The 14,705-nt window shown below is 51.4% G+C and overlaps 1 protein-coding gene across 1 annotated transcript; it reads left to right on the top strand.

Annotated features, from left to right (window-relative positions):
- Positions 1-5,135: 5,135 nt before the first annotated feature.
- LOC119462134 (mucin-5AC) lies at positions 5,136-8,141 on the top strand. Its single transcript, XM_037723479.1, has 2 exons — positions 5,136-5,715; positions 7,840-8,141. Exons 1-2 carry the CDS (start codon positions 5,136-5,138, stop codon positions 8,139-8,141), a joined length of 882 nt encoding a protein of 293 aa, XP_037579407.1.
- The last annotated feature ends 6,564 nt before the right edge of the window (positions 8,142-14,705 follow it).

Genomic DNA, 14,705 nt, shown 5'->3' with positions numbered 1-14,705 from the left:
TGGCTTTTGATACACTATGAAAGCCATATAAAGAGGTTGATTGTACTCGGCAGATTTCTAAGTTTCCTGGTTGTTGACGTGGAAGTCACTAATTGCAGAATATCTCTTCCAGAAGCCAACCTGTTCTCATTGGTTGATTGAGGTGTGGCCCCGATTCTATATTTAGTTTATCGATTATATCGTATTGCAAATTCGACGTTTCTGCTGTGGTAGAATTAAATGTTTGTTTTTGTTTTTCTACGTGCACCTGGCACTTCTTACGCCTTATTAAACATCGTAATAAAATCCGCGTGCGTGCGCGCAGTAAGAAAAGGAAACAATTAAAAGCGTCTTTTCGAACAACAGCGAGGATGGAACTATCAATATATCACTTTAAAGGCCACGTGTAAACAATGCATACAGGGTTTGTCCGAAAGGTAATGTCAGTGATTATATTGTGAAGCGACTATACGTCGCAGCGTGCTAGGACCGGTTGGGATTGGTGGATGGGGAAGTTAGCTTACGCAAGCGCGGTCGCTTTATCGTCTGCTACGCTCCGGAGAGTCAGGACAGGCTTTTCCATGAAACTCGTTTTCATTTCCCGTGCAAGCCGCAATGCAGCGCTAGTGGGAATAAAGGATTGCCTTCAAGGTTTGTGTGAAACTCAGCATGTCGGCAGGGGAAATATTTCCTATGATAAAGATGGCCTTTGGTGATAATTGTTTGTCAGAACGTCAAGTCTACCAGTGCATGGCGCTTGAAAACTCCCGTGAAAGGACATCATTTTGGGACAGTTTCCAAAGTCAAAGAGGCTTGCACCAAGGCTCTAAAGGACATTCCGGAGGAGGCCTACCATGACGCCTTCAATGCCTGAAAATCTCGCAGGAAGCGATGTATCGACGCAGGAGGAGCCTATTTTGAAACATTTTAATGTGTTGTACTGATCTGATCAATACCTTAATTTTATGCGGCTCACTGGCATTACTTTTCAGGCATGCCCTGTATACTGAAAATGTACTTGTATCTGCAAACGTGATCTGCTTCTCTAATACCACGCGTCGGCTGCAGGCTGTGCCTTGCCTAGACGTCAGAACATTCAAAGAGGGACACGGTGACGCAGTCACGGCACTCGACTTCCAGGTTCCCTTGGACCGAGTTCTGCATCTTATTGTGGTGCTTCCTCCAATGTTCCTCCTTTGGGCACCTGCTAGATTGCCCAACATATTTTTCTCCCGGAATCAAGTACACCACGGCTGTGGCCAAGCGCACCAAAAATTGGAGGGCGCTTAAGCTTCACCTTTAAGAGTAGAAAGCGATAGCATTGCGCTAGCTGATTCCAACTTGAGCCTGCAAATTACCTCATGGCATCATCCCACCTAACATAACTTCCTGCCGTCCTCGACTTACCTTTCCTTGGAAACCATTCTGTAACTCTAGCTGAGGGTAAACGGTAACATTACTCGCACAGTCGACAGTATCAGGGTCTTGAGTTTGCGGATTCAAGCGAACGGCAAAAACGCCGAGACGATCCAACGACTGGAAGCGAGTACCAGCCAGACGTGCCGATTACTCAAGCGAATAGCAAACAAACACGCGGGTATGAAGGAAGCGAACCTCCTAAGGTTAGTGCAATCTTTCGTAATTAGCAGGGTCGTATACGTAGCCCCCTACCTGAAATTCACCAAAGCAGAGAAAGACAAGGTCGAGATCATTGTTAGGAAGGGGATCAAGACGGCTCTCGGTCTTCCCCCGAACACATCAACGAACAAAATCTAAAGTTTAGGGGTGGCCAACACCTTAGACGAGCTCATTAGTATCGATATTAGTATCGATATTAGTATCGAGACAGTATCGCAATATCAGAGACTGCTGCGCACTCAGACTGGTAGAAGGATCCTGGAGCGGCTGGGGTTCGAGCCCCAGGCATGTTCCAAGCAGACAGGCAAAGTCCCACCGCGAGTCAGGGACAAGCTGAGAATACTCCCGTTGCCCAAGAATATGCACCCGGTGCATCACGAGGGCAGGCGAAGGGACAGATCTGAGGCGCTGCAGAAAAGGCTGGAAGGCAAGCAGGATGTGATATACACGGACGCGGCCGAATACAAGCAAGGCAAAGTATACGCAGCCGTAATTACACGCGAAATTACAGCGTCATACATTTAGGAGCAACGGAGGCGGAAGAAGTCGCCATTGCGCTGGCTTTGACTCAAAAGAATGTGAGAGTTATTTATTGTTAGTGATTCAAAATCTGCAATCATAAATTTTGATGCGGGCAGGATCTCCGCCGCAGCTGTACACATATTAGCCGTCGGACAGCCCCCGGCGGAGCAGGTTTCGCTAATCTGGACACCGGCTCATCAGGGTTTGCGAGGGACGAGAAGGCGCACGCGCTGGCCCGAGGTCTCACTTTCCGGGATTCCAGTGCTGTCTCGACAACACCCCCAAGCGAGGAACCCCTACAGACCGCTGACGATCTGAGCACTTTTCAAGAAATTCTTAACCATTATAAGCTGGGGCGTAAGACTTACCCGAGAGCGGATAAGAACCTTACCAAAAGCGAGAAAGTTATGTGGAGGAAACTGCGAACAGGGGTATTTCCGAACCCACAACTGTTGAGCAAATGGCATCCCTCGGTGTATAGCCCTCGGTGTAGGCATTGTAATGGTATAGCGGACTTAGTCCACATGGTTTGGATCTGTCCTAACTGTGATGAGCCAGATAGATGCAGATAATCCTGGGAGTCCTTGCTACTCAACGAAGAAGAAAATGCACAACGGCAAGTCATCGGTCTCGCCCTGACCGCCGCCGCGTCACAAGGGATCCCAGTCGACGGTTAGGGAGGATGAGTGTGGGTTTAGGCTGAAGCCTCTACCCCGTCATCTAGTTGACGGGTGCAAATAAAGTCTCTTCTCTCTCTCTCTCTCTCTCTCTCTCTCTCTCTCTCTTGGACCACCTGGGGTTCTTTAACGTGCAAAACCACGTTCAATTAGTATACTTATAAAATTCATTAATTCATCCATCAATCTATCACAGCCGTATGTTTCTTTGGCGCAAAGCCATCTACATTGCGCTAATTTCAAAGTAGCTATTCAGCGATGTTCCTTTGAAAAGAACCATGTGTCAGAAATTGGCGCTTACTCGATAAGCATGACGACATCTATCACCAAAAGTGCGGAGAGTATAGCAGCCTTCATGTTGACTATTCTTCTAGACATGGAAGATTAAACACACTTATGCATCGCAAATGTGGTTTAGCGATTGCTTTTGCTCACGTATTAAGAGCCACTAAGTCCTTTTATAAAGGTCGTTTTGCTGTACAGGTCGGCTGGCTAGCTGGCTAGCTCTGAAAGTCTCTTTGTTGTGACCACACAATGTGAATAAAAAACAACAAATTCCTGTTCCAACGTTCACGTCATCGTAACTTGTATTGTAAGACAACAGCTAGCTCAAATAAAAGACCATAGCACTTCGCTGGAAGTCCTTTCTTAAATACAGCTTATCGTTTTAAAGCGAATTGCTTTCATTGCTTATTTTGCTCGTTTTCGTTGTCGGTGGTTGGTAATCGGAGGTTGTTGGCTGAAGGTTGGAAGAATGGCGTCGAAGCAAAAAGTGCGCGGACTCACGATGGGGGGAGCCTTTGTCACCGAACGCCAACTGTTAAGCTCATAGGAAAGCACGTGCTGTGCACCTATTACCGCTATACCCCGTTTCGCTCCCCGTGATAGCGCGCGTCCATCGCGCGCTTTCACTCGCGCATAAAGCATACGGCGCGTGGCGAGGATTTCATCGCCCTTTGACGTCATACGGAACCACACGGTGACGGCGACGCCGACGGCAGAAATCCGCTTTGAGTGTCCATATAATTGCTATCGCAATAAAACGTTGGGAGGCGAGAAGGTGGGTGAGATTTCCGACGCAACTCGACGAGTGTCCCATTCTGATCTCGTCGAAAACCTCCGAGCCTCCCCCAGAGGCACCGGCAACAGTCACCAACGGCGTGCGCGTTCGGTGCGAACGCGGGCAAAACGCCGACGGTGTCAACAACAGTTCTGCGCGTTGCCGGTGCTGCTGCATGTCCAAGTTTATACAGCTGATAAAACTACTATCCTTACTCCGTATAGCTCTCTACTAATTTGCTATCGCAATCGATGGTTCGCCTTTCTGGTGAAACTGCGACATTTTTTACGGCGAGTTTGATGGCGCATATCTTCACACTGGTGTCATTCTGGAAATTCATTCCAAGTGGATACGCCTGACAAGCTCACCGGCTACAAATCGTAAATTGCAATATGTGTCATAAAGTAATTAACTAAGAAGTTATTTAGTGTATTTATGTTAATTAGTCGAGTATTTTTTTTTATTTCTTGTGCGCCTCATCGAATAACCCAGCTCAATGATAAGAATTATGCAACCTGCCAGAGGAGATTACTAAAAATTCCGCAAAACTTAAAAATAACACCCTGCATAATTGTTACGGGCGTACTTTAATATTTTGTATCCTGTACATCAAAAAATATATAACTATATCTGGCGTTGAGAGACCACTAGGTGGCGCCGCACTCTTTAGCTGGCGATCTACCGAGCTCTGTCTTCAACTGCTCCTGGCCCGGTCCAGGGCCTTGCCCGCACCTGGATTTACTCTCCACTTTTTCACGAAGACTTTGGAGACACGTGGACACCATTCGCATCCCGGTCCGACGCCAAGCTGGCCCTCCAGGCCCCTCCAAACATCCGAAGCGGCGCGGCGCCGCGCTAACCCTAAGACGCCGCGCCTGGACCTCTGGAATGCAGCGTCTCACCAAGCCCCTGCAGCCAACACTCACCGATGGCCCGCCGGCCTGCTCTTCTCCCGCCGCCAACACCGCCATGCCTACTCTGTTAACTTTCAACGCCACTAGCGATGTCAACAGTTCCAGACCGGGTGCCCTGTCTCAACCGGCTGCGTTCCTCAGCTCCGCGCACGACACCGTGAAAATTCCGGCCACATTCAACACTGTGAGCGACGCTGAGAACTCCGGGGCGACAGCCGCGTCGCAGCCGGCGTTCATCGCCGCAATGTCTACCACATAGCCTCCTCTATATTATAGAGGAGGCTATGGTCTACCACTACCAAGTTCCACGCAGTAAGCGACGCCAAGAGCTTCGGACCCTCAGCTATGTCGCAACCAGGTGCGTTCGCCGTCGCCGCCACCGCGGCCGCCGCGTCTATTCCAACCACAGTGTCGCCTGATGCAAAGAGCTGCAGCCCGTCATCTACATCGCAGCCGGCAGCGCTTCTTACTGCCGATCCCACCGTATCTACGACTCCTCCCGTGCTGGCCAATGTAAACTCTATGTCCGCCAATGATACTCCCAATTTTCCTTCGCCCACCGCGTCCCGGGCGGACGACTCGTCGGCGGAGATGGATTTCACGGCGTCCCCAGAAAACAACCATAATACGCCAACCCCGGAAAGCGCCCGGACCACCGTCGGTACCAGCCGTAAACCTTCCTCCACCGCCCGACCCCGCACCGAGCTCATCTCTGTTGGTAGCCAACTTCCCCCCGATACCCTCACTCCCAAGCTGCGTCTATACGACTTGCTCGCCGCCATCATCTCCGCCGCACATCTCTCCTCCAAAACCAGTGCAGAGATCACCCTTCAGGCCAAGCCAGCTCAGAGTCATGTATTTCTGAAAACGCCTTCCCCTCACACCGCCCACCTCCTTCTCTCTCTCACGCATCTCCAGCTCAACGGTAAGCCAATATCCGTCAAAACTTATGCCCCTAATCCTCCCATTTCATTCCTCGGCGTCATTCATAACGTCGGCAGACACTTCACTCCTGCTCAGCTGATGCATGACCTTGAATCATTCACGACTGATATTCTCGCTGCTCGTATGATGGGCACCACGGAATCGGTGCTCATAACCTTTGCTGGCACCGTCATCCCCCACTTCGTATATTTTAAACGCGTCGCTTTCCGATGCCGTCCTCATAAGCCTAAGCCCCCCACATGCACCCGTTGTCTTGCTCTGGGCACCGTGCCCACCAATGCCCTCAACACAGCGTTCCGGCCAAGTGCCGCCGTTGTGCTGCTCCTCTGCCCGCGGATCCTTCCGCTCACGTATGCGCCCAACCCTGGTGCATTCATTGCCAAGTAAACACTCATTCCTCTCTCGATCCCACCTGCCCCTTCCTCCTTGCTAAGCAACGCGAGTGTGCTAAAGCCGCGTTTCTCCGTCGCACAGCTCTGCGCCGGGCCACGCAGGCCACCCCTTCCTCCGCCTCCTCCTCCACTCACTATGAATCCCCCGCACCTCCGACCCCATCACCACCAGGATCCGGCGCTGCTAAAGTGAAAGGGTCCTCGGCGTCGGCATCCCTTTCTTCCGCAACTATACCCTCTCTGTCCTTGGTTGACGAGAGCCGCTCCTTCGATCTCCGGCTCATAATGCTGGAGCGCCACCAGCGCGAGCAACAGCGCACCTCCCATGAATTACAACAGAAAATCCACACATTGACACAAACCCTCGAGACAACCACTTCCTCTCTAAGATCCCAGCTTACCAAGCTTAATGAGCACATTTCTACGCTCATAACCCCATCCTCCAATGCCCAGGTCGCCCCATCGAACACCGCACACCACCGCACACCACAGTCGCTTGGTTCAACTAGAAACTTCGATTATACAGATTCTCACCACCCTCCAAACACAATCCAAGCAATTGGAATCCTTCACCTTTATGCTCCACTCCCTGCAGAAGTCTCTCCCCCCAGCGAAAAAGAAGGGACGTGCCCCCACAAACTCCTCTACAACTACCCTATCTAGATGGCGCGTGGAACGGACTTAGAGATTGTGCAGTGGAACTGCCGAAACCTTCGCCATAATAAGACCCCCCTCCATCAGTATCTCCTCACCCGCCCCTCCCTACCCCATTTTCTCCTTCTCCAGGAGACTCGGACGGCCCGCACCGTCCCAGGTTACCGCGCCTACCACGCCACGACGGGGACGCCGCTTGCGTCCGTTTATGTGCGCAACGACGTTCTCGTCGAGCCACTTGACATCCCCTCTAGCCTCCTTAAATATTTAGTTGGTGTGGTCTATTACCAACCTTCGTCCCGCACTCACTCGCCCTTATATCTTTCTACAATCCCCCTGTCACATGCTCTCTATTCACGGCCCTGGGCAAGTTCCTTCATTCTCTTCCATCCACCACCCATCTCCTCCTTGGGGGTGACTTTAACGCTCCTCACACACTCTGGGGCTACCCCCAGACCCTCAAACCCGGCCGCCTTCTTCATTGTCTTGCCCAGGAACGCCACCTCACTCTTAATAATCCTGGCTCCCCTACTCGAGCGGGCACTGTCTCACAGCGTTCCACTACACCCGACCTCACCTTCTCTCGGGGCACCCTTTCCTTTCACTGGCAGGTCACAGCCGAAACCCTTCTCAGCGAACACTTTCTCATTCATATTACCACCTCTCTTTCCCACATCCCTCGCTGGCACCAAGTCACTCACACTGACTGGCAGGCATTTGCACTAATCTTTTTTCCGTGTCCTTTGAATCTTACGACGACTGGACGTCGTGCATCTCCGCAGCGGTGTCGGCCAGTAGCCGTCGCGTTCGCTCACGTCACCCGATCCCAGACCCGGATCCCCACTTTCTCCGTTTATGGCGTCGCCGTAAACGTTTCTAACGCTCCTTCCGCTCCCAGCCCCAAAATGCCCAACTTTCCTCCAGGATTTCCGCTCTGCGGACCGAGATAGTCGCCCACGGCGCATCCCTCGAGCATGCTCGTTGGAGTACGCTCTGCGAGGGCCTCGACTCCGCATTGCACTCGCGATCCACATGGTCTCTTTTTAAATCTCTCTTAGGTACTAAGCCTGCCCTTGCTCCCACTTTAGCCAAAGCTCTCACTCAGGGGACTCCCTCCGAGGTCTTTGACAACCTCACCTCTCTGTATCTCCCGCCCCCTCTTACAACTTCCTACCCAGCCTACTCGGGTGATCCTAACCCAGACCTGGACCGCCCTTTCACTCTCCGGGAGCTCGAGGCTGCCCTGGCTTCTAATGCTTCTCGCTCCGCTCCCGGTGAGGACGCCATAACATACACCACACTTCGCAACCTTCCTGACCACGCCAAGGAATTCCTTCTCCAGACTTTCAATAAGGCCTGAGACAGCGGCTGCCTGCCGAGCTCCTGGACATCCTCCCTCATTTCTATGATTCCAAAGCCGGGCAAACCTCCCTCCCTCTCTAACCTTCGCCCTATCTCCCTGATGTCGTGCGTTGGCAAGACCCTTGAGCGAATGGCTCTGACTCGCCTCTCTGATTTTATTGAGGCGAGAGAGTTCTTCCTCCATTCTCTTATCGGCTTCCGACGCTGCGTCTTTGCACAGGACATGTTCTTGATCCTCCAACATACCTTCCTCTCACCCACTCCCAGCCACATCCAGGCTCTTGTGACTGTTGATGTCCGCAAGGCCTTCGACGGTGTGTGCCACGACCACATCCTGTCTCAACTTTCCTCCCTGGGATGCGGCAACCTCTTGTACTCTTATATCCGCTCCTTCCTCTCTAACCGAGTGGCTCGCTTTCGAGTTGACACTCATCTGTCCGACCCCCACGTCCTCACCCGTGGCACTCCTCAAGGTGCTGTTCTCTCTCCTACCCTTTTCAATATTTCTATGACCCCTCTCGCCTCCAAGCTAGCCCAAATTCCTGACCTCCACCACATCTTTTAAGCCGACGACATCACTCTCTGGTGTTCGTCTGGCTCTCCTGGTCACGTACAGGACACCCTGCAACGTGGGCTAGATCTCATCGGCTCCTTTCTCACCACAGCTGGCATGTCGCCTGCTCCGGAGAAATCCGAGCTTCTCCTTCTTAACCACTCCGCATATCAGCGCTCCCACAACGCCCTCATCTGCCTGCATCTTTCTGGCTCTCCCATTCCTATCGTCCCCCAATGCAAAGTTCTTGGCTTCCCTTTGCATGCAGCCAAAAATGCGCATGCCCTCCACCACGCTTTAACGACCTGCCACTCAGTAACTCACCTCCTGCGGCGTGTGGTCACTCGGCGCTCAGGCCTCCACGAGGCTCATGTGTGCCGCGTCGCCCATGCGCTCGCCCTCAACAAGTTCCTGTACTTTGTACCTTACGTTTCCTTCACGAACATTCAACTTAACACCCTTGAAACCGCCCTCTTAGGCCTCTACAAGGCAACTCTGAACCTCCCTATTACTACCTCCACCGCTAAGCTCTTTGCCACAGGCCTCTTCCATCCTCCCTGTTCTCTCTCTCCACCGTGACTCCCAGCTTGCCCGGCTTTCCCTTACCCGTCAGGGTCAGTGGTTACTGGCCCAGGCGGGTATATCCCCCATTCCCGTTTCCACATTTACCTCTCCTATATCCACCCCGGCTCCCAACCTTCGTATCCTCCCCCTCCCGTCCAATATGTCTCCCGTCTTGCATGCCGGCCGTCGTCACGCGGCAGCGCAGCACCATGTCCCCCCCTTTACTACAGGAGTAGCCTACACGGATGCCTCTTTCGTGGCTCCTCGAGGTTCCTGCGGCTACGCTATCTACCATCCCCACCTCCCAGCACCTGAAACCCACACCAGCGGGCCGTTTCTACACCCTCCGGATGCACTGTCTCTCGAGGTCCTTGCCATTGCCCATGCCCTACAATCATTTCCTTGCCTTCCCTCTCTCCCAGAGTACACAATATACTCCGATTCCCAAGCCGCCATCCACTACATATAGAACCGCACACTACCCCATTCACTCCAACAGGAGGTCGAACGAGCGGTCTCTGCACTGCAGCCTTCCACCGTTTTCCTTCGCTGGGTCCCTGGGCATTCAGGGAGTGACGGCAATGAGCTGGCCCATCAGCTCGCCCGTGACGCTTCTAACAGGGCACCGTTGATCCCCTGGCCCAAGCCCTCGGAGGACGGTGGGAGACTCTCCCTGCGCCGCACCATCAAGGAAGTCTACCTCCAGCTCCGTCTCGACAAGCGCCTCTACCCTCCCCCTCATCCATCACTCACTGTGCCGGAGGCTCGCCTTCTTAGGCATGTCCAAATTAATGCATTGGTTACCCCCTCCCGTCTGTTTCTCTATCGTTATCGAGTCGACCCCAGCTGTCCCAACTGCCCCTCTACATATGCGGACCTAGCTCATTGCCTTTTCCACTGCCCCGCTGCTCAGTAATCGCATTCATATCCTCCCCCTTCCCTTTCCATCACCACCTGGCTCGACTGGCTTGGCGCTGAAGGGGAAGAAGAACAGCGCAGACTTGCCGCCCAGGCGGTTGATATGCTCGGCCTGTAATATTTGGCTGAATAAATGTCTACTACTACTACTACTACTTCTACTACTACTACTACTACTACTACTACTACTACTACTACTACTACTACTACTACTACTACTACTACTACTACTGGTACTACTACTATCTGCAGTTTGTCCTGTCGTATTGTCTACTTACGTATCGACACGCGCTTCCTGAATATATCATTTGAGGACTGCGGTCGTTGTCCTGTCTACAAAGAATTATTAGGGGCGAAGCACCTTAGGGCCGAGCCTTGTCCCTCGTCGTCGTCCGTTGTCCGTAGCTCTGGTTTGCATGGAGACCGCTCGGGGCACTGCGGTGAACAAGGGCGTTCGTTCCCGACGCGCGTTCTCTTTCTCTCTTCAGCCATGGATGATAACGGCCGCTTGTGATAACGGCGCGACAGCTATGGATGAAAATGCGAGAGTGGCGGCTCAGCTGCAAGCGGAGTCGAGGGCTCGCAAAGCTGCTGCAGCACGACGACGCAGACAACAAGTGGACCCGGAGTCTAGGGCGCGGGAAGCTGCAGCAAAACGGCAACGCCGGCAAGCGGACCCGGAGCTGAGGGCTCGCGAAGCTGCAGCAGCACGGCAACGCCGGCATGCGGACCCGGAGCTGAGGGTTCACCGGCAAGCGGACCCGGAGCTGAGGGCTCGCGAAGCTCGCGCTTGAACCGAGCATCGGCGCCACCAACCTCAGGTAGAGAACGCTTCCGATGGTTCCCGGCGCATCAAGGCTGCTACTTCGGGAGCACCTCCCCAAACCGCAATGAGACGGCGAACGCCGCTGCGCGAGGTCTTACTCGCCGCGTGGTGGCACCAGCGTCCCTCTTCTTAGCGGAGGGAGTAGCCACCGACGATGAAGACGACGAAGAAGAAGCCTAACTGGTATCGAGCTACGCGGACGTGCTGGAATGGTACCGGAGCGCACGTCGCTCCATGCCGGACCCACACCCGCAGCTCACCAGAGAACAGGCGGTACTCTACAGACAGCTGCAAACGAACTCGGTGCTCACGCCTGCGCTCGCGCGATTCATATGCCCCGACGTCTACGAGAGTACAAAGTGTAGTGTGTGTAACAGTGCGACCGCCACGCTAACTCACGTATTGTGGGATTGTAAACTGAATCCAGAAGAGGCAGCGGCCTACACAGGCAGACTGCCAACGGACATTGCCAGTGCCGTTACAGAGCAACAACTACAGGTGGTCCAGCGGATCGAGACAGCTCTCGCTCGCCAAACGCGCAGGGACGCACCCGACGGGACCCAGGGGCGACAGCCTCGTGGAGAACGTTGGGTCCCCCGGCGTAAGCGTCGAGACGCAACTTGATGACTGCACATATATAGTCGTGTGGCAAGAGGGCCCTGCGTGGCACCCTGCTACCTCCGCCGGTGCTTTAATAAAGTTCATTTCTCTCTCTCTCTCTCTCTCTCTCTCTCCGGCGTTTTGCCGTCGCTTCCCGCGCTCTCGCCGCCTCTGGGTCCGCTTGTCGGCGTCGCGCTTGAACCGAGCATCGGCGCCACCAACCTCAGGTAGAGAACGCTTCCGGCGTTTTGCCGCCGCTTCCCGCGCGCTCGTATTCACGGTTACCCGAATGATCCCCCGGTGCTTCACCCACTCATTATCATTCACTTCGTGGATATGCGGTGATATTTTTTTCTGCCAGCTGCACTCTACAGCCAACCACAAGCAAGTCTTATTGATGCAGCAAAACTCACGCTTCCTGGGCAGCACATTCTGTTGAAGGAATTTTCTACACCTACTAGCTCTAAATTTTGCTCTAGGTATTTTCTCTGTGCATTAGAAAATCAGTCAAAGAGCTTTATATAGAGAGTCTTGCTTGTAAACCAACGTTGTTTCAGCCAGAAATGAGGACATACAAATATTAACATACGAAACGCTTCTCTAAACTCGAGTATGGGGGGGGGGGGGGGGGGGGGTTGTTTTCTTCCTTTACCTACTTCAATACCTAATGACGTCCATGCCTTACTACGACCGCCACAGCGTGTCATAGATATGTAAAGGAAGTTGCCTTGCCATTGCAGCCAACCCACCAAATCAGGCTAATTCGACAAAAGCAACTAACTGTTGACTATAGTGGCGACTGCCAAGCGTGATGAGTACGAAGTCACTAAACATAAATACCATGATTGATCTATACTCGCGGACAACTTTCTGTGGCAATGAAGGGACAGCTACGGGCGCGTGGATGCTGCAGATGTGTTACCGCGCCACGTAGTCCGGCAGCGTTTGACAGTGCTTTTGGTTGCTCGGTACAGACGCTAAATTGACGAAGCTTACACTTGCGACGGTTTCGCATTTGCCCAGACGCGGAAAGGAAAAGCCGCGAAATAAGTAAACTTTTACACTCGGCGGTGTGTTCTGTCTTATTTAACTGTTCCTAATAAGCTGTCTATGTTTTCTCTTCCTCAGCCTAAACCAACGTTCATTAAAACGCGGGACTCTTTTCAGAAGCGCTCTCACTTGTGCGCGCTTTGCCTCCTTAGCTTTCCCTTCATTTCCACAGAAAGTTATCCGCGAGTATAGATCACGATTTTTTTTTTATTGTAGTATTTGTTTCACAGCTAAGATGTCAGTCCAAATAGCCACGCTCGAAAGCGTTGTATGCTGGTTCTCACGATGTCCAGCATGAACTGCACTTCATACAACGAAAAGACGCAACACACCAAGGAAAAAGACAGGCGAAGGGAAAGAGCGTCCTTGGTGTGTTGCGTCTTTTCGTTGTATGAAGCATGTACCAACTAGCCCAATAATAAGCTTTATTATGACCGGCACTGTTCACGTACTTTATATTCGGAAATAATGAGGGGCATGTTCGGAGCATCGGCAACTTTGGCAACTTTGAAAGTGTGTGCGTTCATTGGCAGCTGAAGAAAAATTGTAAACCCTGATTTTCTGTCTGTTTAGATGTGTTATGTAAACCACTTCCAAAATTTTCCAGGTGCCCATTAAGAACCAGAAGTTGCAGCAGTTTCATTCTTAACAGAAATGTAGGCCATCTTTTCGGTGATGTGCACCGAAAGGTTGAAGTGTGTAGGTTGTTTAGAAGCTTTGAAAAGCTTTGAATGCAAGTAATCCCTGATTGCTCATTTTTTTATGGTTTCATGCATTATGGAATGCGTGCAGTAAGTTTGTCCAATATCTTCGGTTTAAAAAAAATACAAGGTAAAATTTTCATATTTGGTTCGAATAGGGGAAATGTACGTGATCCATATTCAAGGTTTAACATGTATATCTTAATTACGGCCTTTCCAGGAAACTACATTTACAAGCGTTCCAGAGCATCAGAAGCATGTGTTCTAAAATGCGTAGGACGTTTGCCCAATGTCCTGAAAAGCCTATCATGTAACAAAGTTTACACTCGAGTAAATATGGGCATCTTACGAATGATGCGCAAGCAAGGTTCGAATAATTTCAGTTACTTACGTGCTTTGCAAAAAATTGCTCGGACGCCTATACTTGAATGACATATTGCGCATAACGGCTGTAAAAGCCATTATCCGCGTTTTTTACTAATCCCCTACGAGAACAGAACGTGACAGGATGTGGATGGTGTTGGGAAGTAATATGTGAAGAAAACTTAATGCTGCTGGCATAATTATGAGTGTTCTCTATAATTAACTTAGCACTTGTGTTCCCCCCACTTTCGTGTGTCCTACGATATGCGTAGTAGACTTTTCCGGTATCTTCGGTGAATAACATAAAGGATTTTATTTCTTTTGTATTTCTTTTCCTTTTTTAAATTTTTGAATAAGGGGGAGGTTGTGGACGTTGTGTAGCTTTAGGCAAAGTTCAAAGTATATGGATGTATTGCGGAAATTGCAGTATATTGCGCTGCTATATTAATTAACAAGTATATTAATTACATCGTGGATGGAAGCCGCTGTCCTGAGGGAATCACCACCAGAATAAAATTTAGCGAAAACGGGGGAAAGAAATTGCGCAATGCATCAGTTATCCGCAATGTTTCCCATTATCGTGAGATAATTGTGCATTACACCTTGTTCACATTTGGTGGAATAGGAGCTCTTTTTATGGTAATGTCATGCGAAAGTTTGACCATTCTTGCTAAATTCTGAGCTTTGAAAATAATTACTGAACACCGTTTTTTTTTTTCCCTGTGTTCTTGTGTTAGGTCTAATTCACACAGCCGTCGCATGCCTCGTCCCGTCACAGTCACAACAGTGGCGTCCAAGCGTTTCCTCGCTGATTTGTATTCAAAACGGGATGCCGGAGACGTTAAGTGCAACAGCCTACGTCCTGGGCGTCAAGTTTTTTTAGCAGAAACGGGCGAGGAAACGCTCTCCTGTAACGGACGCTGGTGCCGTGACAGTGACGTACGGGGCGGATGACTGCTGTGTGAATCAGGCCTTGTACGACGAGTG

Source organism: Dermacentor silvarum, chromosome 8, assembly GCF_013339745.2.
Source record: "Dermacentor silvarum isolate Dsil-2018 chromosome 8, BIME_Dsil_1.4, whole genome shotgun sequence".
NCBI lineage: Eukaryota > Metazoa > Arthropoda > Arachnida > Ixodida > Ixodidae > Dermacentor > Dermacentor silvarum.
This window is presented reverse-complemented; position numbering and strand designations above follow the sequence as displayed.

What these genes read in the sequence shown, in the direction of transcription:
- LOC119462134 (XM_037723479.1), top strand. Translation starts at nt 5,136, where the DNA reads ATGTCGCAACCAGGTGCGTTCGCCGTCGCCGCCACCGCGGCCGCCGCG. An exon ending in CACGCATCTCCAGCTCAACG is followed by an intron (nt 5,716 to 7,839) that starts GTAAGCCAATAT and finishes AATCTCTCTTAG; the next exon opens with GTACTAAGCCTGCCCTTGCT.